The sequence below is a fragment of the Musca domestica genome, unplaced genomic scaffold (assembly GCF_030504385.1).
Source record: "Musca domestica strain aabys unplaced genomic scaffold, Musca_domestica.polishedcontigs.V.1.1 50, whole genome shotgun sequence".
NCBI lineage: Eukaryota > Metazoa > Arthropoda > Insecta > Diptera > Muscidae > Musca > Musca domestica.
In genome coordinates, this window is record NW_026712347.1 from 1,817,386 (window position 1) to 1,844,553 (window position 27,168).

Consider the following 27,168-nt stretch of genomic DNA (forward strand, 5'->3'; position numbering starts at 1 on the left):
GGTGAGATAAAAAAACTGCAAAAAAGTCTAACTCCATATTTTTTATTTCTTTTTTAATTTTATTGATGGAAATCAAAAAATATCGGAAATAGCATCAAATTTTAGAATAAGTTTAGATTTGTTCGAATTGGTCACCTTTGGCACGAATTATGGCCTTCAAACGGCCAATGAAACCGCTACACGCTACCCGAATATTGCTCTGCGCTATTTTGGCTAATTCCCGGCGAAGCGCTTGCTTGAGGTGATCGACACTTTGGCGTTTTTAGTGCCAACCTTGATTTCCAAAATACTTCGACCCAACAGTCCAACAGATTGGTATCCGGAGAATTTGGTGGCCATTATGCGCTGAAAATGAAGCGAGGAACCTCATTCCGCAACCATTCTAGGGTGGCGCGTGCTGAGTGCGATGGTGCTGAGCCCTGTTGGAATGTCCAAGGTCTGCGGCAAACATTTTGCGTGCCCAAGGAATATTTTCGCGATAATATTCGGCATTTATTCTGATGCCATGGTCGGAGAGCGACCATTGGGTGTTACGGCGGCCCACACCATCACCATGGCCGGCGATTCAGTTCTGGTTTTCAACCGAAGGTGCACATTTTTAGCTGACCTCTTTGGCAAGTAAACACGATCATTTTGTTCGTTTACAAACTGCTGGACAACCAATATTTTCTCATCGGAAAAAAACAAATTCGGCAGTTCACCACTTTCGGCCAAAGAAGCAACTCTTTAGCTCTTTTGAGTCTATTTTCTTTCTGTTGCGATGTAAGTTCTTGCACTTTTTGAGATTTCAAGGGCTTTACCCCGAGCTCATTTTTCAATATTTGCCGAATGAAATATTGCGATATGTTCAGCTCACGAGCCATTTTTCGGCCACTGCGACGCGGGTTTCGATCAAGTCGCTTCTTTACTTTTCGAACCGTTTCTGCTGATGTTACTGTTTTCTTACGTCCACTTCCTTGACGTCGGGCTACGCTAACAGTATCACGGTAACGAGCGATGGTACGAGACACAAAAGATTTACTAACATTTAAATGCTGGAGTGCTCTAACGATAGCCACTTGTGTTTTTCAGCCAAATATAAAGAAATCACACTATCACGCTTAAATTAAATTACGAATAATTTCTTTTCTTGAAAATTCTCACCAAAATACTTTTGAACGCTTATAAACAATATGATATAAATACAATATAATATAAACAATATAATGAGCTTTCACTGGAATAATTTTAAGAACTGTCGGACGAGTTGCTTAGAAATGACACCAGCCTGATGTTGGTTGCAGTTTTTTGAGTTAATCACATTTTGGCCCATTCAACATCAAGTGCCATTAAATCCACGGTTCAGAAAAAGTTATTTCTAATAAAATGATCTACCAATGTAGATTTCATCGTCTTTTTTTACTATAACTACCAAAAGCAGTTGTAAGGCCTAAAGGAATTTCTGCCGCACCAACATTAGCAGCAATGTCAACCTAAAAAAGCTGTCTTCCCAAAAGCGAATCATCAACATTTGTTAATGTATTTACCAACTGTAGGAATGAATGTAGCATCGGCACAGTGGTTTCCAACCACTGCCTTATATTTCCTTAAAATTGTGGCTTTCTGGCGTATTTGCAAATCTAATTTCTTGACACTGTACTTCTGATACAAGTTTTTATTTTTGTATTTAAACGAAAAAACTTCAGAATCTTATGTGACTTATCTACTCTGTTTAACATTTTATTTTGTTGCGACCATGTCATCTGTGACACTGTGCCAACGCATCATGTTCAACATTGAAATCGTCTACTTACAGACAAATGTATACAGAAAAAAAAAAGAAAACTGAAAAAACAAATAAAAGCTAGAAGTGTGAAATATGTTGATTGACGATTTGTCATCATTTCACATTAAGAGAGGCCTTAAATTTCTAGGGTGTCATTTCGTTTCTTCCTCAAATATGCTCACACAAAAAGATACAAACATGTTCGCACACAAGTCCTCTAGTCCTTGTAGATTTGTTAGACAAGAGTTTTTTTACATCAATAACGCAATATAATTCACAAGCTGCTGCTGCTCTCTCCCATTCTCTCTCTATCTCTCTCCGGAAAACAAATCACTTCCATTAATATTCATATTTGGATTTGTAAACAAAATCCATGTCAACGTTATTAATATGAATGAATGGATGGATGGCTGAATGGATAGATAGATGGATGAATGACTGATATCTGTGGAATGGATATTCTATCTGCAGTTCTATTGAATATTTATTTATTGAGAGCTAAAGCTGAAATGGTCTCGTAAAAGATTACATTTTTCATCAACGCCAATAGAAATTTGTAGGCGATAAATGTCATTTCACATGAAATGGACAAATGTTGAGTTGTAGAAGATCAAAATATTTTGGATTCTATAAACAACAAGTTGCCATGGGTCTGAGGACAGTTTTGTAGCGTTAGTTAGTTAGTTTTTATAGCCTCCACCATAGTATGGCGGTATATTAAGTTTGTCGTTCCGTTTGTAACACCACGAAATATACATTTTAGACACCACAAAGAATATATATTCTTGATCAGCGTAAAATTTTAAATTTATCAATGTCCGCCCGTCTGTCCGTCTGTGTAAATCACTCTAGCTTCCGAAAAAAATGAAGTAAGTCGATAAAAATTTACTCAAATTTGTATTATGTCTGCAGGACTTTTGGTATTGAAAATGGGTCATTTAGGTCCACGTTTTCGTATAGCCCCCATATAACGGTACCCCCCCATATTGGGTATTTTGATGATTTTAGAGCTATTATTGACCGGAACGAATTTAAATTTAGTAAGAATGTTAATAAAAACAATTATTTGAGCTTGAGGTCAAACTTTTTGGTTTTTTAATTATTTATTTTTCTTTTTCCAATATTTCGAAGCTCTTTGAGTTTCATCTTCAGGGTGATCTACAAATTAAATAACAAAACATACAACATATTAACATTATCACAGCACAGGACATAAACATGTAAAAAAACGCTTACTTGCAAATAATTAAAATAATAAACTTAAAACTAGCGTAGTGTGACTACTACCGTCAAGTGTTACTATTGCACTGATAATTATTTGCATATTGCACGATCTCTTTTTGTTAAATGCCTGTAGCAGTAAGCTGTGTTGTCCGTGTCTGCTTTGCTGTTTATTCTCTTTGTTGTTGATAAACTATTGATGTGAAGCATCTCTATCGTTAGTCTCTTGTTGTAGTGATGTTCCGTTTGTAACACTCTCACGTCATCGATCTTGGGTGTATGGTTGTACTGTTTACAGTGTTCGGCTAACGCTGTTTTTTGTATCGAATTATTGTTTCTTAATTTGATGTCTGATTTGTGTGCTGACATCCTAGTTTTTAGTTTGTTTTTTGTTGTGCCAACGTAATGTTTTCCGCAACTTTCTTCCTTGTTACCACCACATTCAATTTTGTAAACTACATTATGTTTGTCCATTTTTGGTATTTTACTTTTCATGTTTGTGAATAAAGATTTTGTTGTGTTATGTGAGCTATGTGCTATTGTGTATTTATTTTTGTCATATATTTCTGACTTTTCCAATCTTTCTGATATATTCGGTAAATATATCAGGGATTTGTATATCTTCGGCGGGTCTGTTTTCTGCGAATCTCGACTTGAATGTTTATTCTTATAATAATTTTCAATTAGGGATTTGGTTATATGTAATGGGAAGTTATTATTAATTAGAATGTCTTTTATTTTTAATTTGTTTTGGAAATGAAATTGTTCGTCGCTTATTGTTAGTACTCTATTTATTAAGTTTTTCGCTGTATTGATAATTGTTCGTTTTGTGTGTTTAGAGTAGTAATTTATTATTCTACCTGACGCTGTAGGTTTTTGATACCAATTTATATTTATCGTATTATCTGCATTTCTTATTACTAATGTGTCCAAATATGGGATTTTTCCGTCGCATTCTTCTTCCAAAGTAAATTTAATGTTTTTGTTGAAACTATTTAGTACTGTCAGCGTTTCTTGTATTGCATCTTCCCTTATAATTAAAAACAAATCATCCACGTATTTCGTCAGTATCTTTGGTTTTGATTGTAATCTTTGCAAGCTTTCGTTGAGCAGTGATTCCATAACCAAATCTGCAATTATGGGTGATGCTGGAGATCCCATCGGTAGCCCTGCTTTTTGTTTGTATATTTTGTCATCAAACTTGAAGTATCTGTTGTCCTTTATGCAAAATTTTACAATATTCAGAAACATGTCTTTGGTTATGTTTGTATATTGTTCTATTTCTTCCCATCTTTCTTCAATTATATTTAGTCCTAATTCTACTGGAATACTTGGGAACAGTGAGACCACGTCGAATGAAACCATTTTTTCATTATTATTAACTGTCAGGTTCTTTATCTTATCCCTAAATTGCACAGAATCCCTTACGTTGTAAACTGATTTTGTCGTCAAATTATTTAATATGTTTACTATGTATTTGCACAGTTTTATTGACGGGGAATTTATAGACGAACATATGGGTCTTAATGGATAGCCGTCTTTGTGGATCTTTGGCAAGCCATATATTCTTGGGGCAATCGCAATTTCTGTTTTGAGAAAATGTTTAGTAAGAATGAATAATGAATACTACAGCCTTTGACAGAAAATTGTTTGTGCAGGTCCGCGTCTTCGTATAGCCCCCATATAACAATACCCCCGATATTCGGTATTTTGATGATTTTAGCGACATTATTTACGGGAACTATTTCAAATTTGATATTTGAAGTTCATAATGAATACTACAGCCTATGACGGAAAATTATCTGTGCAGGTCCACGTCCTCGTATATCCCCCATATAACGGTTCCCCCCGATATTCGGTATTTTGACGATTTTAGCGACATTTTTTATTAGAATTGTATCAAATTTCGCATTTGAAGTTCGTAATGGATACTACAGCATATTGATTGTTCAGGTCCACGTCTTCGATAACGCATTTGAATATTCTAATAGCTTATGACAAAAGTTGCCTATGCAGGTCCACGTCAGCGTATAGACCCTAATATACGGCTACTTTCGGTATTTTTAAGATTTTAACAAAATTTTTAACGGATTTTATTTTTTGAAAATTGCCAAATTTGTACCAAATGGTGCAGGGTATTCAAAGTTCGGCCCGGCCGAACTTACAGCTGTTTTACTTGTTTTCTGATCTATAATTTTATATATTGATTATAAGGATTACATTCCGAATCCTTTCATGTCATTGTGATCCTCCTAAAGAAGATATCCTTGTGAAAAGAGAGGGAAGAAGTATTGGAAATCATCGATCTCGTTCATTAAAAAATCTATGATTTCACATCACAAATAAAACGGCACTCTTCTGCTCAAGGTTTCGAAAAGTTCATCGCCGTACAATACCCAGTATTAATTTGATAGGAACATATGTCACTTTCAGCCCTACTATCAATGATAACACTGTGCCACACAAAAAAATAGGAAAAGAAAAAGGAAAAATGTTGTAGATTATGGAAATAGAACTGAAAGTAGGAGCAACTTGTATTGGCGTTTTGAAAGATTACATCAAAAAGTAGCCTAGATAGAGGGGATAAGATCCAACTTCTTCCAAATTCTGTCAAATTTTCAGATTAGGATACCTTGGAATCCATACATTTTATGAATGTAGTGTTTGTAGCTGTATTACTGTCAAAAATACGGGGATTATTTCTATTCAAAATTTCGATAATCAAGCTAGTCAGCAAAGAGGTGTGTTTGATCTATTTCTATATAAGTATGGTAATAGACGAAATCGTAACAAGTCAACTATTTGGTTTATAGAAAAAAGTACACTATTTTTGGAAAATTTAGCACTTTTTCGGAATTTATTACAAATTTTCTTATATTCACTGATCAACAGTCAGTCTGGATTGTGGAAAACACAAAGTGGATTTAATAATACTCAGCTCGTATATAAAATCCTCAAAAAGGATTTGGAGATCTTAATCCAAATGCCTTAATATTTCCTTGAAAATATACAAATGACCCTAATATTTTTTGATATAATTCGCACAATTTAATGGAGCTTTAAAAATGTAAAGAGATCGTTGATATTATCCCTTTTTGTACTTTTAACGTTTTAATCATATTTTCCATATAATTTCGCCGACTTGTTGTATTTTTGAGTCCTTATTATGCATAAAAGCTACCAGCAAGCTAGCAAAAAAGCAGCTAAGGAAATTGCAAAATTTCAAAAAAAAAAAAAAAAAAACAAGAAAACTACCACCTAAATGAAAACCCGTTATTTTGGGACAATACGAAGACGTAGACCTGCATACAAAATTATTTGTCATAGGTTGTAGTGCCCATTTCGAACTTCAAATACGAAATTTTTGCAATTAGGGTGAATAATTTCGCTAATATCATGAAAATACCGAATAACGGAAGATTATATGGGGGTTATACGAAGATCTGAACCTGCATACAAAAATTTTTACCATACGCTGTAGTACCCATTAGGATCTTCCAGTACGAAATTTGAAACGATTCCGGTTATGTTGCTGAAATCATCAAAATACCGAATATCGGAAGGTACCGTTATATGTGGGCTAAACGAGGACTTTGAAATGCATACAAAAATTTTTGTCATAGGCTGTAGTATCCATTACGAACTTCAAATACGAAATTTTAAATAATTCCGTTAATTCGCTAAAATCAAGAAAATATCGAATATCGAGAGGTACCGTTGTATGGGGGCTATACGAAAACGTGGACCGACATAGCCCACTTAAGAACTTAACTTGCCTACTGGTAACTATGAATCTGTGCTTAATTTTAGCCTTCTATCTCAATTCGTTCAAAATATAGCGTGATGACAACAGACAGACGGACATCGCTCGACCGTCTAAAAATGTTACGCTGATCTAGAATGTATATACTTTGTAAGGTCTATAATGAATATTTCGAGGAGTTACAAACGTAATGACAAAGTTAAAATACCCTCCATAGAATGGTGGAGGGTATAAAAATTATGAATAAAGGTCAACGTTTTGTTACAGCCCTTGGGTAAAGGTACCCCATGACTATAACTATAGCGATGGTACTTCTTTATCAGTTCAGTATCAGTTGATACAGCCAAAACGTGCATCATCAAAATAATATCGTAATATTGTTATCAAGTTTAGATCGAGTTCAGAGATGGGCAATATCGGTCCACTACTTCTGATAATTCCCCACAAAAGGTCGCAAATATTAATAATAATAATAATTTATTGCACAGATAGAGAAAGGATAATCCGAATTGGCTCCAACATTGCAAATCCTAATATTTGCATCATTGCTAGATCAGGTGCAAAAATGGACAATATCGGTCCACTCCATCAATTACCTCCCTCACAAACGTTCTAAATTGTTGAACAATGTTAAACTTCATAAAATCTGACGTAAGAGTCCGATGGTTTTAAAATTACAAATTTCACAATAGTTTTATTAACCCAAGGTCTGGTGTGACGATGGAATATATTTGTCCAATTCTTCTAGTACCTCCCCAACATAGGATCAAAATTTTGAATACCCGTCAGGCTCAAACGCGTAATTACCAACCGATTCTATTCAGACTTGGCACATCTCAATATTTCCATCAACACAAGTTATGTTTTAAAGATTGTAGAGATTGGACCATTCCTTTTGGTACCTCCCCCATAAGGGGTCAAAGTGATGAAAAAGCAAAACGATTATAAAATACGAAATAAGCATCCTATCTTCATTTTTCACACATCCCATTATTTCTACTAACACAAGATCTGCTGTGTAGATGAGATATATCGATCTACTCCTTCTGGTATCTCCCCCACAAGGGTTAAAATTTTGAATATCAATGGCACTCATAAAACGCGAAATTCAGATCCGATTCCATTCAAGACTTGGTACATCTCAATATTTCCATCAACACAAGATCTGTTATAAAGATGGAAGCGATCGGACAATATCTTCTGGTACCTCCCCCACATGGGGTTCAAAGTTTTGAAAAACCAAACGCTCAAAGAAAGCGATATAAGCATCTAACTCTCTCTTTAAGTTTCACACATAAAGACATTTTTACTAACAAAAGCTCTGGTATCTCATCCGCAATGTATCCCAATTTTCAACATTTTCATTTGTCATAACTTGCGAAACAAGTCATCGATTCTTTGCATCTTGCTATATCTAAATATTTCTCTTAACCAGAAACCTGAGATGAATATGGAATTTATGATTTCGCATAAAATTGGATATAAGTGTTCGATTTTCTTGTAATATTGCCCATACCAATATTTTAATATGTATTAGATGAAGCATGAAAATTGAATACAACGGTCGCCTATATCTGGTATCTCACGCTTCCTCTATTTTATTATGCCTCGATATTGGCCACTAGAGTGTTCTGTTTTGAATGTAACTATATTTCAAACTACTGTAATCGGAATTTCTCTGAAGGAACAAGGAAATACAAGAATTTATATGATTTCCCTTTCGAATTGAGCTATTAATGGCCCAAGAATAAATAGGAGATACTAAAAATAGCGAAACGCGTCCATACTTGTTGGATACATGGTACCGCTAAATTCCAATTTTTAGTGCCATTATTAAGGCTCGAAAGGTAAATTGTAAAATATCAATTCAGAAATGCCCTTCGTCCCAATAAGGCAAATTTTTCAAATAAAGGGTATTTTGATGTTTCCTGGGACCCATAGTAGAATTTTATGATAAATAATATTTTAGAATATTTTGACTTGCTGCAACCCCGTTAAAAAGGAGTTGTAACCATATTATCAAAAAAGGACTAAAAAGACAGACAGACTCGCTTGCAGGTTAAAATTTTAAACCAAAATAATACTTGTATTTTATATTCTATATACCTCAAATCAACGGATCCCAAGAAATATAAAATCGGAAATTTTCAAGAAATTTGGAAGAGGAGGGAACTTTTCCCATACATTCCGGCGCAAATAACAGACACAAACCATTTTTTAAAATATATTTTGTCGTGTCGTTAAGTATTTATGTCTATGTTTTCGGTATCACAGGTCATTCATGATTTTCTTTAAATACAAAACTTTAAGAGATAATAAAATATCCCACTCCCCTCCTCTCGTTCTCCATTTAATATTATTACATATAACCCAATTTGAAAAATATTTTGTGATAAAGTATTAAAAACTTTCGAGTCACAACTTCCTTTAAATTCAGGTGAAACATTTCTCCGAGATGGCATTGAAAATATATTTGAATAATTTTAGGTTTTTCTTTCCCCAACAATCTAAGGCATTTTAATTTTAGGCAAAATAAAAAAAAAAAACTAAAAACGATCAACTTTGTGCGGCACATACATAAACATGTTTTGACACCATGGCAGCAGTGTGTACAAACAAACAGACATTCATTTCCGACACTGCCAGGGAAAATATTTAAACTTTCTCCACACGTTTCAGGCATTGCTATGCAAACAATATCAAAAATGCTTGATATTAATAAAAAAAACACCAGAAACAAAAAAAGGAACAACAACGACGATGGAGGCGGAGAAAGGAGCAAAGTTTACTACAGTAACAACAACAAAACAAATAAAAGAAAACACAACAAAACCGTTTATAAATATTTGAAAAGTTTGTTTCGCCGACAGCCAGTTATAACCGGGTTCTAAACATTGTAACTTGCTAGTATATCTTCCTCTCTCCCCCCCCCTCTCTCTCTCTCTCTCTCTCTCTGTCTCCCTCTCACTTGAGCTTAAATCAATTTTAATCAAATATTAATAAATTGAATAAAATTTCACCTTAGCTACACAAAAGTTTAATAGTTAACATGGAAATTTATTTAACTTAAATATTTAAAGCATACTTTTAGTTGTTACACACAAACCAAACGTAACTATGGCATATGTAAAAGGCTGACTGACTGAATGACTCTCAATTTAAAGCAATATTTGTTTGAAGTTGTTTTCATTGTTGTTGTTTTTCTTGCTCTGTCCACAATAACAATAATAGTTTTAATTCAGCTTTGTCAGTATTTTGTCTACTGTCACATTTCCTTCCTTTTGCTTATTCTTCTACTTTTCAAATAGATTTATATAACCACATCCTTTTTGGGTTTCTCAGTTTTTCTTTTTTCCTGGCTGGTTTTTTTTTTCTTCTTTGTACAACTAAGAAAATAATTTACTTTAAAGAGATAATAGTTAAGAATTAGAATGCATACGGAACCATTGTCTTGTGTGCTTGAGCTATTTCGGGCTCTTGTGGCATGTGATATTTTTATGTGACATGTCTTTTATATAAATTTCATGGTAAATTGCACAAAACAATGCATTATGTAAATATTTGGAAAATATTTATAAATGTGTATTTTTTTAATTTTTTGTCTATACTGTGAGGAAGAATTTAGTTTGTGGCAAAGTGCTAGAAAACTATTCAATTGTTTTGGTTATTTGGGTAATAGAAAGTTTTCGGAGTAAGCTAACAATATATTTTTTTATTTCAAATTTGATTGCTGACAGTAATTAATTGAATATCAAACAATATTGTCAATTATTGGGCAATGGCATTGACAAAAGTAATTTTTAGGAAAACAGGAACAAAAATGCAAAATGAGTATTGCAAAAAAAATGACTGTTCAAAAAACTAACAAGTTAAAAAGCAGTAAATTCGGCCGGGCCGAACTTGAATATTCTCCACCATTTACAACGAATTTGGAAATTAAAAAAATAAAATCTAAAAAATACCGAATATAGCCTTTATATTATGGTCTATACGACGTGGACCCACACAGGCACTGTTTGTCATATTCAAATTCGAAACTTGAAATAAACAGTGAATAACGTAACTAAAATCATCAAAATACCATATATAGGGAGGTACCGTTATATCGGAGCTATACAAAGACCTGGACCTGCATAGACAATTTTCTGTCACAGACTGAAGCATCCATTACGAACTTCAAAAACGACATATCAAACAATTTCGGTAATTATTGTACCTAAAACCGTCAAAATACGGAATATAGGGAGGTACTGATATATGGGGCCTATACGAAGACCTGGACTTGCAAAGACAATTTTCTCTCACAGACTGTAGTTCCCATTGCGAACTCTAGATACGTAATATGAAACTACTCCTAAATCGAATTAGAATTTTACGCTGATCAAGAATATATATACTTTGTTGCGTCTGACATGGGTATTTCGAGGAATTACAAACGGAATGACAAAGTTAATATACCCTCCATAGTATGGTGAAGGGTATAAAAAGAGAAAATTCACTTGCATCAGCGTTTCAAAAATTTCCATTACAAAGTTATCTAAATAAAGGGGGCAGGTTCCCCCCTATTCCACACTTTTGCAAATGTTCGGATTAGGATTGCTTGGAATAATAAAAAAATCAAAATATTCCCTAATTTTTTGATAAATTGTCGCTCAGACCTTTTTGGAGTTGATGGTTGAGAGTCGCATAAAATTTCCGCGCAAAATGTCCTTATAAATGATAAAAAACGTCATATAACTAGGTTTTTTTAAGAAAATAAAGTTCGAAGTGAATGTACTACAAGTTAAGTCTTTACATATTTTACTGCAAATTTAACAAATTTCCATTCTAAGTTTTTTTTTTATTTTCCTTAATACATATTTTTCGGGGAAAGTGTCAAAGGAAGAATTATTTTACATCAAATTTCCTTGTGGGTCTCAGAACAAAAGAAATTTGTAAACTTAATATTCCTCATCGCTGAAGTACATTTAGTAGATAAATGTCAGGATTCTAGCTCTAAGAGTATAGAATTTAGTACATTTCTTGTACCTTTACGAAACCACTAACATAACTCAGGTATGTCATCAATAGCGCCCTACACACAAAACTTACAAACCTGATTTTCTTTTCAGCGCCCGGAAGAAACGTAAAGGGATGAAATTATGGTACCCCTACTATTTATACCCTACACCACAAGTAATTTGCACTCTGTAACAATAATATTTGGGGAAATATATCAAATACAGCTCAGAAATATCTTTGCCAAATTTTATCGAGATCGGTTCCGATTTGGATATAGCTCCCATATATATTTTTATCCGATTTCAAATTAATTGTGCACCAAATTGGCAATACAAGTCCGAATTTAAAAGATACAAATGCCGCGGCAACTTTCCTCCTTTGAACTTTAAAATATAATAATAATCATAGCGTGTATGATTGAATTCCCCCATAAAAACTTTTAATTGTTATTTGGAGCTCTACTAAATTAGCAAAGTGGTGTAGGTTATCATAAAGTCAGCCCTGGTTTATTTTTTTATTTTATTTTATTGCTTTTTTATTGATTTTTTTTTTTTTTTTTTTTTTTTTTTGGGTTAAGAACTCAATTTTTTCAGGGTACAATTTTAAAATTCCGCATATATGTTACTGTTGAAATGAGAAATAAGTACTAAGAAAGGTACTAAAACCACAGCTCCACGTTTTTACTCTCGACGGTGTTGGGGGTGCTGAAACAATTGAGTTTCAACTCAAAAATCACTTTATAGTACCCTGTAGAACGAGTTGTCAAAACCCTGCATTCTCGTCCACCTGGGCACAAATATTCAATTCCTTGACAATTCTTCCGGTCGTTGAAAAGGAAATCGCTCACAATTCTTTTTCAACTTTATATATCTTATATAAAACGATGAGATTTATCGGGCGATAAATTCCAAATTTGGCAAATTTTTATATTGTTATCTTTTCGAAATCTACTTTCGAATGTGTAAATAAACACATAATGTAAAAATTCGTTGAATGAGCTACAACTTATGCTATTAAAATTCTAAAATTCTAAATAAATGAAATTATGACCTTACATCATTTTGATAGTTATATTAATTTTTTAAACCCCCGGCCAAAACGAGCCTTATCGAAATAGCGGTCTCTAGGTCTCTTTGGACCAAAACCGTTCCAGGACATTTGGAGTTGATCTATCGATGTCCATCCGTCTGTCTGCCTTTCTGGCTGGTTATTGTGCACGATAACTCTCGAAGGGAGTATCCGATTTGGTGCAAACTTGGTACATCGTAATATTATAAGCAAACCTAGATAGAGTTCGGAGATGGACAATATTGGTCCACTCCCCCATAGAAGTTAGAAATTTTCAAAAAACAAATATTTTACTGCCCAGAAAGAGAAAGGATCATCCAATTTAGCTCCAACTTTGCAAATGTTAATATTTTCAACAGTGCTAGGTCATGTATAATGGACCATATCAGTCTACTCTATTAAGTAACTCTCCCACACATGGTAAACATTTTATATTTATAGCTCTTATAAAATATGATGTGTGAGTCCGATTGTCTTGAAATTACACACATCACAATATTTTTATTAACCCATCCACTCCTTATGGTACCTCTCCCACAAATGGTCAAAATTTTGAATATCCATAAAGATTATAAAAACGATTCCATTCAGATTTGGCACATCTCAATATTTCCATAAACACAAGATCTGTTATAAAGATCGCACATATCGTCCTTTCCTTCTGATACATCCCCTTCACAGGGTCGACGTTTTTTTTCACAGGGTTTAACCAGAACGATCATAAATTCCGAAATAAACATGCGGATCTCTTTATATTACACACATACCATTTTTTCTACTAGCACTAGATATATCGGTCTACTCCTTGTGGTACCTTCCCCACAAAGGTTCAAAGTTGAATAACCATGAAGATCATAAAACACGAAATAAACATCCGATATCATTTTGACTTGGTACATCTCAATATTTCCATCAAAAGAGAAGATGCTACAGATCGAATAATTTCTTCTAATACCTCAGCCACATAGGGTTCAAAATTCTTTAAAAAACAAAACGCTCAACGAAAGCGAAATAAGCATCCAACTCTCTTCTCTTTAAATTTCACACATACAAAAATTTTTGCTAAAAATTATCACATATCTCATATAAGTTGAAGACAGTCGATATAGTTCAAATCTGGCACGCCCCCGCTGTATACTACAAATTGTTCTTTTGATTAAAAAAATTTTATAGAACGCCTAATAGTATGCTTGAAATTTCTCAATATAAATATGATAAATTCACTTTTCATATTACTAGCTATAGCTCAAAAGAATAAAAATATTGATATGTGCTTGACATAATTATTATAACAACAGATTAGAAATGTCAGGTTATTGTAGACTTATGGAGGAATAAGTCTGTCATCAAGTTTAGTTCTGTGAAAATAGCAAATCAGATTTGACAGCATAACATTAGCTCTGCATTTCATATGTCTCACATCTGTGATTTCCCCGAATACTAACTGTATAAGACAAATTTTCATCTGTGCATATCCATAATCGTCATTATATATTCAAATCAATTTAATTATGCCATATACATGTTTCCCATTATATTATCCCTAAAAGTATACTTTATTTCTTTCAACTCTGTTATGCAGAGACTGAGTTACGTAAATTTTCTTCTTTGAAAATATCCATCCATAAATACAGTTTACATTGAATTTTTCGTTCATACGTATCATTAAAATCATAATAATAATGGTAATGATGACGATGATAAGGCCCCTCAATTGCTTATTTATACATTTGAAATGGTGATTATACAATCCCTGCCTATGTAGGTTTTTGTTTAAGCGCCCAAATGGCAACAACAAAAACAACAATTATGAAGACAAAATTCGAATGATATTCTAATTAAAATATGTCCCTTAATAACGATTCTTGTTTCTGCTGTTGCATAAAGAGTAATTCAATCTGAATGGTCGTGGCAGGGGAGACAACGACACAGACATTACGAAACTCGGAGTTAATCTTGGTAATCGGTTTTATGTCGTCGTCGACGTCGTTGTCTCCTTAGTTAAGCAATTTACGTTCTGGAAGATAATTATTATTAAATATTAAATTTATGTAGGCTGTGATTGTTGCAAACGATTTTTGTTCTGATGATTGCTTTCATTATTTTCTTGTTTATCTACGCTTACATAAATATCAATGGTTTGTTGTTTTTCGATGTATGGGTGTGTGCGTTTGTGTGTATATGTGTATATTTGTTTTGCGTACTGCCACATTGTTTTGCCTCAGGCCGTTTGAGGGCGGTTTATATCACTAAAAGCTAAACCAAATACGACTACAACAGCCGGATGATAGCATTAAATGTCGAAATCAAGCATAAATACTATAAATATTTATGTGTAATACAATTCAGCTCGAAATGGGGGGGGAGGTGTAAAGAGAGGAAGGCAGAGAGTGCCTGCAAACGTTAAGAGACAAAGGAAATGGCAAAAACGACCTATAAGTGATTTTTATGACAACGACAAAGATAAACGAACGATAATTCCGTTTAGAGATATTTTCGCCTGTAAGTGTTGAGCAATGGCAAATGATTTGCAAAATACAATTCAGAATGTTGTTACGTAGGTTTGTTTCTCAGATGGGATTTTAGATTTGGAACTCTTTAAGGTAGTGGTATTTTGAATTTAAGTTAAACAATATGTGTGGAAGTATTTTAATAGAAATGTAAACTAAATGTAGAAATTTGAAAATAATCAGTAAACAGGCTTTTTGGAAGTGGGCCAAAAAGCCTTCGTTGAAATAGAAAAGGAACCATCCTGAATTGCATTTTCTCGACATTAAAATAATATTTGTTGTATTTTTATACCCTTCACCTTGAAAAGGAGGGTATATTAACTTTGTCATTCCATTTGTAGCATCACTAAATATTCGTAATTGAACCCAAAAAATATATGTGTTCATAATTTATATAAAATTCTAAGCCGATTTAACGATGTCCGCCTGCCTGTCTGTAGGCCTCTTGAAATCACGACACAGCCCACAGCCAGCTTTAAAATTTGACACAACAATTTGCTTTGTATCTAGGATTGTTGGAATTGAAAATGACATATATCGGTCTACGCTTTGGTATAGTCGCCATATAATAGTACCTGTCTTCATGATTATCACAGATTTTTTACGGATTTGTCTTGAAAATAGTATTTGTGGTCTTTAATGGGCTACAGCTCTGGTGGCGGAATATTGTACATATTGTGAGATAAAACAAGTAAAATAGTATCAGTCGGTTTTGCCGACAGATATATACCCCCAGCCTTGATTTATGAACGTGACAGATTTGGACTATATCGACTACTTCTTGTACTTTATATGAGACAAAGATAAAAAATATTGGTATGTACAAAATTTGAAGGAAATCGAACATTCGTATCCAATTGTATGCGAAATGATAAATTCCGTCAAAATACATATTTATATGAGAATATTGGTTAAGAAAAATATCTAGATATAGCATGTTGTAAAGAATCGCCGACTTGTTGCGCAAGTTATGACAGATATAAGTATTGGAAATTGTGACCCTTTGTGGGTGAGGTACCAGAAGGGGTTGGCAGATGTATATCATCTTCACAACAGATATTGCGTTAGCAATAATATTTGTTTGTGGGAAATTTGTGGATATAGATGGATGCATTTGGATGCTTCTTTCGAATTCCTTGAGCGTTTTGTTTTTTAAAATCTTGAACCCTGTGTAGGGAGGTACCAAAAGAAATGGTCCGATCTCTACCATCTTAATATAAGATCTTGTGTTGATGAAAATATTGAGATGCACCAAGTCTGAACGGAATCGGATGTTAATTCTGCGTTTTATGAGCTTCATGGATACTCAAAATTTTGACCCGTTGTGGGGGAGGTACCAGATACATACATACATCCCATCTTCACACCAGATCTTGAGATAGTGACAACAATGGGACATGGGTAATGTGAAGAGAACCGGATGTTTATTTCGGATTCTTTGCTCGTTTTGGTTATTCAAAACTAAGACCCTTTGTGTGTTTATGGAAATATTGAGATGTGCCAAGTCTGAATGGAAACGAATGTTAATTTAGTGTTTTAAGAGCTTAATGGGTATTCAAAATTTCGAAAATTTCAATTTTTGTGGGGGAGGTACTTGATGGTACTCGATATTATCCATTTTTGCGCCCGACCTAGAACTGACGTAAATATCAGGATTTGCAAAGTGAGAACAAAATGGGATTATTGATTAACTTTCTGTGCAGAAAATTCGACCATTTGTGGTGGAGGTACCGGAAGGAGTGGGCCGATACATTCCATCTTAATACCAGACCTTGGGTTAACCTAGATTTTGGGATGTGTGAAATTTAAAGACAATCGGACTCTTATACCACACTAAGAGTTATAATTATTCAAAATTTTGACCATTTGTGTGGGAGGTACTTGATGGAGTGGACCGACATTGTCCATTTTCACACCTGACCTAGCACTGGCGCAAATATTAAGATGTGCAAAGTTGGAGCAAAATCGGATTATCGTTTCTCTTTCGGTGCAAAAAAAAATATTTTTTTTTTTTTTTTTTTTTTTTGAAAATTTCGGCCTTTTGTGGTGGAGGTATCAGAAGGAGTGGACCGATATTGCCCATCTCCGAAATCGATGTAAGTTTGACAAAAATATTACGATGCACCAAGTTTCGACCAAATCGGATACTCCCTTCGAGAGTTATCGTGCAGACAGACGGACGGACATCGTTAGAACGACTACAAATGTTCTGAAACGGATTTGGTCCAAAGAGACCTAGGGTTTAAAACCGTTATTTCGACTATGCACGTTTTCACCATATCAAATGAAGTCGTGTGCTGAATGCGATGGTGCTGAGTCCTGTTGGAATATCCAAGGTTTGCGGCCAAATGTTTGCGTGCCTAAGGCTTTAACACACCCTCTAGAATATTTTCGCGATACTATTCAGCATTTATTCTTATGCCAGGGTCGATTAATACGAGCGGAGAGCCACCATCGGCTGTTATGGCGGCCCACTCCATCACCATGGCCGGCGCTTGAGTTCTGGTGGCCAACCGAATGTGCACATTTTCAACTGACCACTCTGGCAAGTAAACACGATCGTTTTGTTTGTTTACAAACTGCTGGACAACGAATGTTTTTTCATCGGCGAAGCAACTCTTTAGCTCTTTTGAGTATATTTTCTTTCTGTAGCGGTGTAAGTTCTTGCACTTTTTGGAATTTCAAACACTTTACCCCGAGCTCATTTTTCAAAATTGCCGAATGGAATATTGCGATATGTTCAGCTCACGAGCTATTTTCGGCCACTGCGGCGAGGGTTTCGATCAAGTCGCTTCTTTCTTTTAGAACCATTTCTGCTGATGTTGCTGTTTTCTTCCGTCCACTTCCTTGACTTCGGGCTACGCCACCAGTATCACGGTAACGAGCGATGTTACGAGACACAAAAGATTTATTCACATTTAAATGCTGGAGTGCTTTAACGATCGCCACTTGTGGGTTTCCAGCCAAATATAAAGAAATCACACTATCACGCTTGAATTCCATCACGAATAACTTTTCTTTTTTTTTCTGGAAAATTCTAACCAAAGGTACCAATAGTCCTATAGTAAACTGCATTCGATTGATTTTAGATATATTTTTAAAATTTGCCTTCTTGTGTAAAGAAGTCCAAAACAGTAGGGTGTATGGGATTCAAAAGTGCTGACAATTGTATTTTTTATCAATAACTCTGCAATTATTAATATATATTTTTTATCTGAGATGTGTTTGATCAAACGGCATAATATAATAATATTCCATACACATTATCTTATATCTTATCCTACACACCTACGAATTCTTTATAACCTAAAGAGCATTTCGAGTTTTAAAGCAGGGCCGGGTAAAGAGTCTTACTTATATGTGTTCTATTGCACTGTGATTGCCTTGTATTTCTGATTGTGAGTGTGGAGAGTATAACGCCCATCGAAGCCACGCGGGGCTGCATTCGCCTGGTGGAGTATTAATATATGCTCCAGGGTTATTTTTCCTCGGCGAGATCTCAAATATTTCCTAATTTTCTTTCTCTCTCTCTCTCTCTCTCTCGCTCTCTTTCTCTCTCTCACTCACACATTGATATTTCCATAAACACAAAGCAAGTCCTTCTTATTCAATGGAACTATTAGGATCATTTCAAGCCTCAAAATAATCCTCATCAGAAATGTTAAGTTTCATTTTCCTATGCCTACTCCGACCACTACACTGACAATATTTCCTTCCGGCTTTAAGTTCTGTTCTTTACATTTAATTTCTTTGCTCTTCATAACAAGACTAACATGTGCCACTGCAATTTCTCTTTAAAGTTCCATTTAAGGTTTATTCTTTTGTTGAAATGGGAGTGAAAAGGAAAAGCAAAACAATTTGTTATCCAAAAAGGAAATGCTGAAAATTGTTTTGCTCACAAACAAACACACAACCGCATTCATACACACAAAGAAAGACAGGACAAGACACAACAAATAAGAATTGCTTGGCGTGTGAATGAAAGTAAACGTGCGTTTTTGTGTCCGTTTGCCTGTCTGTTTGTATGTCTATCTGTCTGTGTTAATTTAGTTGTAGTTGTAGTAGGTTACACACATGGAAAGAAAACAATTTCCTGAACATATTCATGATTTCATTTATTGCTGAGATAACAATGCAAATAATTGAATAAACACTTGGGCACTTTACAAAATTTGCAAGGACCATATAACATGTTTACGTTTGTGGACAATGGGGGGACAATTCTAGGAAAAATGTATATGGATTCGTGTGCTGTAAAGGAGTGGGGCATATTGGAGTTATGGAGGGAATAAAGAAGCGAATAAAATGGAGGAAGAGGGGGTTTTGATAACAATGGTGTATATATTTTTGACAATGCAAGCCGTAGTGGGGACATTTTTTTTATAACACTCATCTTAAGATCCTGGATGTATTTAATCTAATTGTCATTCCCTTGCAACATCTCGGAAAGTTTTTCTGAGACTACATTGGTTCGCATGGTAACTCTCGACGGGACTATCGGATTTCGTCCAAAGTGTGTTCATTGTGATTATCAATTTTATCACATTTAGGTAGAGTTCGGGAAAGGGCAATATCGGTACACTCTTTTTGACACCTCAGCCATAAAATGTCAGAATTTTCAATAAAAAATGTACTCCGTAAAAAGAGAAGCGAACTGTTATACTTAACACTGATATTCTGTTACCATACTGATATAAAATTTATCGGCCAACTCCTTCTGTTACCTTCCTTACAAGAGGTCAAAATTTTGAAGAATTATAACCGAAAAAATTCAGCTAATTTTTCAAACATCATCTTTCTCCATATTTCTATCAGAAATGGGCCTAATATAAATCTGGAATATGTCGGTCCAATATTTGGTATGGTAACTCCCCCACAAAGGTCCAGTTTTTTCAATAAAAAAAATGTGCACACATATCTCATGCAAAGTAGTAAAGTAAAAATGTAAAGAAAAGGAAGTAACTGATGTAGACCAAACCTCGTACGCCTCAATATTTATATCAGACTTACGTAAGATTCCAAATATACAATATTTTCCAACTCCATCCGTATAAAGTCGTCAATATTGTCAATTATCATAACGAATACCAAAATATATAGTAACTAGTAAGTGCCTGCTGATTTGTCAACGAAAAGTCAGCCTTAAAATTTTAGATTCAATTCAAGGGTTCGTATTGGGATTTTTTCAAAGTGCACCAGTTTGGTCCAGTTTAACAATTTAAAAAACTTCAAGCATCGTACTAAATTTCATGCAAGTTTTTCCTTTTTGGGAAAGAATAATGACCAAATGTCTACCTTTTACACCAAAAAGTCTTCCAAATCGTTCATTTTGAAGTTTACCCAGGAGGAGGACAAGTAAAATCATTCCATAATGGAGTCACATCAAATTTTTCTGCCCAAAACTATTTCAATGACTCCATAAACTCTAGAAACCAACAGTGACCTCAATATAAAGTTTTTGAATTTCAGTTTTAATTCTGCACCCAATACCAATTTTAATAATATTAAGTACGCATATCCAAAACAATATACAGCTCTTCATCCTAGAAATCAACAGTGATCCAAAATTAGTACCATTTAGTACTTTGCGAACAATTACAGTACGCATTTGCCAAACCACCGACAAATCTCAACACCATATATTAGCAGAGACCCTAATATCCAATTTCGGGATTCCAGCTTTATCCCTTTACCCAATACCCAAATTTAGTACCCCTTAGTACTTTTCAAAACATTGAAGTACATATTTTCAAAAACACCTTCATTTCTCAAATCCAAATACCAACAGAGACTTCAATACCATATTTCTGGACTCCAGCTTTATTCCTTTACATAATATCAAGTTTAGTACCATTTAGTACATTTCGTACAATAATAGTACACATATATTGGAGGAATTTCCAAACCACCTCCATATCTCAATTTCACACACCAACAGAGACCTCAATATCAAATTTGAGTAGTTCTATTACTATACCCAATATAATTTTTTGAACCATTTGGTATTTTTCGTACATATATAATACGCATATACAAGCCCACCGCCAAATCTGAAACACAGATACCATTAGTAATCCAAATATCAAATTTCCGAACTTTGTCCCTATCCCTTCAGCTAATATCAAATTTAGTACTTTCCGAACAATTATAGTACACATTTCCAAAACCACCTCCATATCTCAAATCCAGATATCATCAGGCACCTCACCTAATACCAAATTTTGTACTATTTAGTACTTTTCGTACAATTATAGGACACATTTCCACAACCACCTCCATATCTTAACCACAGACACCAACAGTGAGATCTATATCAAATTTTAGAATTTCACCTCTATCCTTTGACCCAAAACAAAATATAGTACCATTGAGTACACTTCGTACAAATAAGGGAGGCATTTCCAGACCCCCGACTAATCTCAGACACAGATACCATCTTTAATGTAAATATCAAATTTCAGAATTTCCATTCACCTAATACCAAAAATAGTACCATTTAGGACATTTCATACAAATCTCAAACACAAATACCATTTGTAATCTGAATATCAAATTTTGGGATTCCAACTTTATCCCTACATTCTATACAACATATAGTACCATTTAGTACTTTTCGTACAAATATAGAATATATTTCCATCACCACCTCCATATCTTAACCACAGACACCAATAGTAAAATCTATATCAAATTTCAGGATTGCAGTCCTATTCCTTTACCCAATACCAAATTTAGTACCATTTAGTACTTTTCCTGCAAATTAAGTACGCATTTCCAAAATCACCTCCATATCTCAGTTACGGATGCCAACATAGAGCTCAATATCAAATTTCAAAAGATTATCTCTATCCCTTCACCCTATACTAAAAATTGTATCATTTAGTATTTTTCGTTCAATTATATTTCTCATTTCAGAAACCACCTCCCTATATGTAAGCCACACATGAACAGTGATCCTAATACAAAAGCTTAGATTTCCAAGCCAATCCGTTTACCCAAATACCAAATTGTACCCAATATTGAAATATTTAGTACTTTTCGTGCACTATTAGTAAACATTTCCAAAATAACCTTTTTATCACAAAACCTACCACCAACAGAGACTCCAATGCAAAATTTCAAAATGCCAACTTCATCCGTTCACCCTAAACCAAACCGTTCCAATTTTTTTTCCATTTTGTACTGTTTGCACACTTAGTACACATTTCCAAAATCACCTTCAAATATCAAATTTACTTTCCAACTCTGGTTCTCATATCAAATTTTGAGTTTTTAGCTCTTATCCGTTCACACAATACCAAAGGGTGTAATTTCTGAAGTTTAGTACCATTTTAGAACTTTTCGTAGCTTTATAGTTCAAATTTCTAAAATCCCCTTGGCACATGTTCCAAATTTCAAGATTATTCCGTTAGTCCAATACAAAGTACAACATTTTTAGTACATTTTAGTACCAAATGTCAAGTTTGTACCTCTATCTGTTCACCTAATACCAAATGTTACCATTTTAAATGTTTAGTACCAGTTTATAACTTTTCCTACCTTTAAGTTCGAATTTTCGAAAACCCTTTCGCACATATATTCTGTGACTCGCATTCCAAATTTCGGAATTCTAGCTCATTTACTTTTAACCAAAAAAATGTACTACATTTTCAGTACATTTTAGTACTTTTAGCATCCTTTTAGTGTGGATTTCCATAAAACCAAGCTTCCGGATTAGTATCAATTGTGCAATTCTATTTTCTTTCTGGCTTTACCCCGAATTTGCCGAATGGAATATTGCGATATGTTCAGCTGACGAGCCATTTTTCGGCCACTGCGACGCGGGTTTCTATTAAGTCGCTTTTTTACTTTTTGAACCATTTCTGCTGATGTTGCTGTTTTCTTCCGTCCACTTCCTTGACGTCGGGCTACGCTAACAGTATCACGGCAAGGAGCGATGGTACGAGACACAAAAGATTTATTCACATTTAAATGCTGGAGTGCTCTAACGATAGCCACTTGTGGTTTTCCAGCCAAATGTAAAGAAATCATACTATCACGCTTGAATTCCATCGCGATGAACTTTTTTTCTGGAAAATTCTCACCAAAATGCTTTTGGTACACTTGTAAACAATATAATGAGCTGTCACTAGAACAATTTTAGCAGCTGTCGGGACGAGTGGCTTAGAAATGACAGCAGTCTGAAGTTGGTTGCAGTTTTTTCATCTCACCCTGTATATAAATCCACCTTCATACATCAAACCTACTTTCCAACCTTGATTCCCATGCCAAATTTCAAGTTTTTACCCTTACCTCTATCCGTTTACATAATACCAAATGACACCATTTTAGAAGTTTAGTACTATTTTAGAACTATTCCAATACAAAGTATTCAATTTTAGTACACTTTATTACTTTTCGTACCCCTAAAGTAGAAATTACCAGTCTTATTACACGCCTAGGCACCAAGTCTGACCCTCGTGCAAAATTTTAAAATTCTAGCTACAGCTGTATCGTTTGGGCATTGATTCTCGGTCAGTCAGTCAGTTATTTCATTACATAGACTTTATCGGTTCACGTCCAGCATAGCCCATGCCCAAGCCTCGTCCCCATTTTCGGCATTTTTACAACAATTTTTATCCGAATCCGCTGACATTTAACATTTTCTGTTTTCCGTGGTTGGATTTTCTGTTGACACTCCAGTGTTCCCTATATTCACTCTACCCTCTGCCCAACCCCACCCTATATGCTAATCATCATCCCGAAAAAAATATTACAAAACTAATGTAATTTTCCATCAAATGTTACTTCACAACAAAATAATTTACATATTTTCATCAGCCTAAAAACTATTCCAATTTCGTAGATTGTCCCACTTGGCCCATGCCATTTGCATCGAACAATTCCCATGCAAATGCATTCCGATCCAACTTCACATTCGTTCGTGACATAATTGCAATCTCAGCATGTGTCAAAATTTAACGCCATGTATCAAATTAAAGCGTGCCTCTTCATGTATTGTGACATTAACTCGTTTGACAGTCAACACGCTGCTGGAAGTTAAAATGTCATCTATGTACTAGCGTTCGTATGTACGTACGCTCGACAAATGGATGCATATTAATGAAAACATAAGTGTGAGGAGAATGGCTGCCACTATAATGGGGATGTTGTTATGTGTGAAAGAAAGCTGGCAGCAGACAACCTCACCCACACTCTCGCACACCCTCACACTTCGATACGCACACGCTCTCCAGCACATTGCAAATGTACATAATTTGACAGGTTCATTTGCAGTTACTGGCATTCACTTACTTAGTTGTTTGCTGCTACTACACAACCTGCCAGTCCGCCCGCCACTCCAACTTTCTCCGTTGACTCGGAACTAAGTGAGTGCAGGAGTGGCGGAGCAACAGCTTCAGCTCCAGCTATTATTAGTACAATTTACATCTATGCATAATAAGTTGATGAATGTTAGAGGTGAAGTGACATGAATGAGCCTGTGTTTGTGAGTGACTGCAAATATGATATGAGTGGATATGGATGTGTGTGTGTGCGAGTGTGAGTGCGTGTGACAAGCACACAAATAAAAGCGTGACATTGATGCTGATGACTTGGTTGTTATTTTCCGTGTTGTCGATGTTGTTGTTGCTGCTGCTGTTGGTCGCCATTGCACACGGCCATACAATGGGGTTTGCATACATTTAGGCATTTCTCGGTGATGTATTCATAAATTTATGTGACATGATGTAAATAACAAAAGGGAGGAGAAAATATCGAAGCGTAGAGTGGCAGGCCATTCGATTTCAGGGGACAGTGAAACTATTGGTGAGGAAAAACCAATACAAAATTCTGGGAATTGTAACAAATTACAAATGGTTGAAAAAAAGCCTTGAAATGTTATATGAAATATGGAAGGTAATTGGGGCGTATGAGTATTGACAGTACTTATACGCCTACTGGATTGAATATGTAGTTGAATACTGCAAATATAAATGGGGTACATAATATTGTGCAACAGCCAATGAGGAGGTGGGAAAATCAAAGTGGGATTTAATAGTACTCGGTTAGTAGGCCAAAAACCCAAAAGGGTTTTTGGGTTCCCAGGGCAAACTTTTTTCAGGAGCCATCTATATTTGTAACATCCCTGCGGGACTTTTTTCAACCAGTTGAAGAAATCGTTAGTTATAAATGCATTATTCCACAACTAACTACAAATTGGTTGAAAAGTCATCTGGAAATCAGAAGGTAAGTAATCACAACTGGTTGATATTCAGATGACTTTTCAACCAATTTGAAGTTAGTTGTAGAATAATGCATTTACTAACTAACTTACTAGCGGGGAATTTTTAACCAATTGAGAAAATTGTTAGTTATAAATGCATTATCCTACAACTAACTTCAAATTGGTTGAAAAGCCATCTGGATATCAACCACTTCAAACACCAAAATGAAAATAAATTGCAAAAACAAAACACATATAAGTTCTCAAGAGAAAAAACAGCCCTAAAAGACAAAGATGATTGGTTATATCAAACTACTTTGCAATAATTCGCATAATACATTTCCAAAAATACTTCGATATAAGTGCAACGTACAATAATACAAGCTAGTGCTGCTAAGCTTAATACACAAGTACATATGTTTTGGAAAACAGTGCAGCCAGGGTATCTGAAAATAGCACTCCTCCTTCAAATAGAAAATAAAGAATTTGATTAACAAAACAAAAATAAACAAATAAAAAATTAAAAAAGAACTTTTTGAACTTTTTTTAACATATTTTTTAACTGATTAAAAACTGGCTTAAAAGTAATTGGTTTATAGTTAGTTTAAAAGTAACTAGTTCATATTAAATTTCAAAGTAATGCAGGAATGGACAATTGTCAACTGCCTAGCTCATCCCCATGTTAAAATAGTTACTAGGCGTAAAGGAAATAATTCAAAAAATAACTAGTTGTGGTTTTTTAAACTAATTTTAAATTAGCTTTAAACCAATTTATTTCCCCGCAGGGATAGTAGTGAAATAACTGAGTGAGAATCACTGTCCAGACGAAGCGGCTGATACTGGAATCTTGAAATTTTGCACGGGGATCAGTCGTAGACATGTGATAATTTTTAAATATATACTAAAAGGGTACGAACATTACTAAAATGTACTAAAAATACAATACTTTTTGTTGGACAAACGGGATGAGCTAGAATTCTGAAATTTGGAGTGAGAGTCACTGATGGAGTGCCAGATAGATGAACAAAAGAGTTTTTTTTTTTTTTTTGGAAATTCGCAATTTAAGAATACGAAAAGTCCTGAAATGGTACTCAACTCCTTAAATGCGTACCAAGTGTGTGAACTGTACTAAAATGGTACTAAATTTAGAACAGTTTGGTTCAGGTTGAACAAATAAAGCTGGAATTTTGTACTGGGTTTTCCTGTTGGAATGTATGTACTAAAAGTGAACGAAAAGTTCTAAATAGTACTATATTTTGTTTGGTATTGGGTGAAAAAATAGTGCTTGAAATCTAAAATCTGGTATTAGGGTCGCTGTTCACGTGTGAGCTAATTATTGATGCGTAGGCTTGTTATAAGAATGGTTTTTGGAAATGCGTACGTAAAGGGTACCGAAGGTACTAAAATGTACTAAACATCGTATACTTTGTGTTAGACAAACGAAATGAAGTAGAATTATAAATTTGGAACGAGACTCAATGATGGAGTGCAGTATAAGTGAATCAAACGAATTTTCTTCTTTTTATTTATGCAAATTCGGACTTTAAGGTTACAAAAAGTTCCAAAATGGTACAAAACTTCTAAAGCGGTACCATTCGATGATTTGTGAACGGATAGAGATTAAAACTTGAAATTT

At 34.6% G+C, this 27,168-nt stretch overlaps 2 protein-coding genes across 2 annotated transcripts in view; one reads left to right on the forward strand and one right to left on the reverse strand.

Moving 5' to 3' along the window:
• The window catches only part of LOC101898198 (matrix metalloproteinase-2), a 527,659-nt gene that overhangs the window by 255,139 nt on the left and 245,352 nt on the right, over positions 1–27,168 (forward strand). The gene's annotated exons all lie outside the window — the stretch shown is intronic.
• Positions 2,814–4,566, reverse strand: LOC131805332 (uncharacterized). The gene is made up of 2 exons (XM_059128419.1): positions 3,002–4,566; positions 2,814–2,923 (listed from the first exon to the last, which is right to left on the reverse strand). The coding sequence occupies exon 1, from the start codon at positions 4,349–4,351 to the stop codon at positions 3,080–3,082; it is 1,272 nt and encodes a 423-aa protein (XP_058984402.1). The 5' UTR covers positions 4,352–4,566; the 3' UTR covers positions 2,814–2,923; positions 3,002–3,079.